The sequence below is a fragment of the Vigna umbellata genome, chromosome 6, assembly GCF_029865625.1.
Source record: "Vigna umbellata cultivar VRB3 chromosome 6, Vumbellata_1.0, whole genome shotgun sequence".
In the NCBI taxonomy this organism is placed as follows: Eukaryota; Viridiplantae; Streptophyta; class Magnoliopsida; order Fabales; family Fabaceae; genus Vigna; species Vigna umbellata.
The window spans coordinates 1698281-1700583 of NC_142170.1; the positions used below are offsets into that span (position 1 = coordinate 1698281).

The window sequence follows — 2303 nt, forward strand, 5'->3', positions numbered from 1 at the left end:
TATACTAATGAGTATTCCATAATATCTATGCATTTTAACACATCCCCACTAGTCAACATAACCATCCTATCATTTAAGCACCCATTAACATAAAAAACCTCTTTCTCCAGCGCTGAGGGTGAATCAGAGGGCCCTCAGCTGTACCTGCACATGACCAGAATCACCAAAACACACAGCATAAAACAGCCACGCCGGCGCTGAGCACCCCTCAATGGGCCCTCAACACCATATCAGAAAAACCCTCACGGCACTAGCTGGCCAAATGCACCACACACATTTCCACAGTGCAATACTCATCAATAATCCATCCAACAAAAGTTTATTCAACAGATCTACCACAAATCATGCATAAACCTCAAGAATAAAAACTAACAAGAGTTAAAAATTAAAAATGCAAGATGCTTACTTGAAGTGAGTTCCAAATGTTTCAAAATGTGCACAAGAGCTAGTGGAAACTTAGGGATTCTCTGCACAATAGCTATAGCAACCACACAAACCCCAACTTAGTGAATGGAATGAAGCAAAGAGTAAAGGAGATGGATATTTTTGGAAAAAAGATGAAAGGGGAAAGTAGTCTGGCAACCACACAAACCCCAACTTAGTGAATGGAATGAAGCAAAGAGTAAAGGAGATGGATATTTTTGGAGAAAAGATGAAAGGGGGAAGTAGTCTGGAACCCTATTCAAAGCTTTTTGGTGGCTGGAAAGTATGGGAATGAAAAGTGAGGGTGAAAACGCGCACTTTAGGGTTAAAAGAGTGAAATGGGCCTAATGACACTAAGCTTTAAAAGCCCAAAAACCCAAATAGCGTCGCTGGCGCTCAGCGCCCTTCTGAGTGGCGCTCACCGTGATACGTTACTTTTTCTCCCCTCTTTTCTTGCTTTTCCTAAGTGTTTTTAGGTAAGATCCCTCAGTTTCAACTCTCAATTTTTCACATTTTTGCTCCTTCAAAACTTTCCAACTCAAGCATAACATCTCACACTTAGAATAATTAAACTCATGATGCACATCAAACCATAAATCCACAAAAACATCCCTAAAACTAAAGCATATCAAATAAAACAAAATTAAAAGTTCTCAAAAACATTGGGTTGCCTCCCAGTAAGCGCTTGTTTAACGTAATGAGCCTGACGCCATAATGTTAAGTTTAAAATTGTTATGTTGGTGTTCCTTTTACTTTCATCACACAAACTTGTCTTTAACAACTTCCTATGCACCTTCTTAACTCTTCTAGAATATGGTGCTTCAATCTCAATAACTCCATTCACTTTAATCTCCTTCACAACCCATAACCTGTTCTTGTATTTGACTGGTTTGCCAGGTTTGAATTCTTCATCTTCAATCTTCAAGTCTTGGTGGATTATCTTCTCTTGAATCTTTCTCTTCTTCCTTTACCTGTGACAATAAACGATTCTTACCTTTCTTGACTGAGCTAGCAGCTTGTTTAGATACACTAGTCTTTGACATTTCTGTATCTTTTGGTCTTTAAGTATTAAAACTCCATCATCTACATTGATGACAACTTTTGATGTCTTCATGAATGGCCTTCCAAGAATGATAGGAATCTTCAAATCTTCCCCATCTCTATTACCACAAAATCCACCGGGAATTTTAATTTATCAACTTGCACCACAACGTCCTCTACTATGCCATAGGGACTCTTGGTAGATCTATCCGTCATTTGCAACACCATCTTTGTCGGTTTAACCTCAAGACCATCAATCTTCTTTAGCATGGATAAAGGCATCAAGTTGATACTAGCCCCTAAATCAATTAGAGCATTCCTTACTTTACAGTTTCCAATATTGCAAGGAATAGTGAAGCTTCCCGGATCTTTGACTTTAGGAGGAAGTGTCTTTTGATAAATCACACTGCAATTTCCTTGTACTTCAAGGATTCCCTCATCTACATATTTTTTCTTTTTTAGGGGTTTTTTCAACCATCTTGCATTTGTAGGGATTTGGTGTAATGCTTCAGTCAGTGTAACGGTAATCCCCAATTTCTTGAACATCTCCTTAAAACACCCTAATTGTCTCTCTTTTTCCTTTCTAGTAAACTCTTTAGGGTAAGAAAGAACTTTCTCAATTTCTCTCTCTTTCTTCTCTCCCTCTTCTTCTTTTCTTTCTTCTTTTCTTTCTTCTTTTTCTTTATTCTTCTCCTTCCTTTCAACCTTACTCTTCCTCTCATTTTCTTCTTTCTTTTCACTCAACTCATCTTTTTCTCTCATGCATATATGAATCTGTGTTCTTCATTTAATTGTTAACATCACTCTCTAAATTACTTAAAACCTGATCGCTCAACGAA

At 37.8% G+C, this 2303-nt stretch overlaps 1 protein-coding gene across 1 annotated transcript; it reads right to left on the minus strand.

Annotated features, from left to right (window-relative positions):
- Nucleotides 1-1566: 1566 nt before the first annotated feature.
- On the minus strand, nt 1567-2010 carry LOC124827864 (uncharacterized). Its single transcript, XM_047301019.1, has one exon. It carries the CDS (start codon nt 2008-2010, stop codon nt 1567-1569), a length of 444 nt encoding a protein of 147 aa, XP_047156975.1.
- Nucleotides 2011-2303: the final 293 nt, after the last annotated feature.

Excerpts from the sequence above, each read along its gene's own strand:
- LOC124827864 (XM_047301019.1), bottom strand. The coding sequence starts at position 2,010 with ATGTTCAAGAAATTGGGGATTACCGTTACACTGACTGAAGCATTACAC.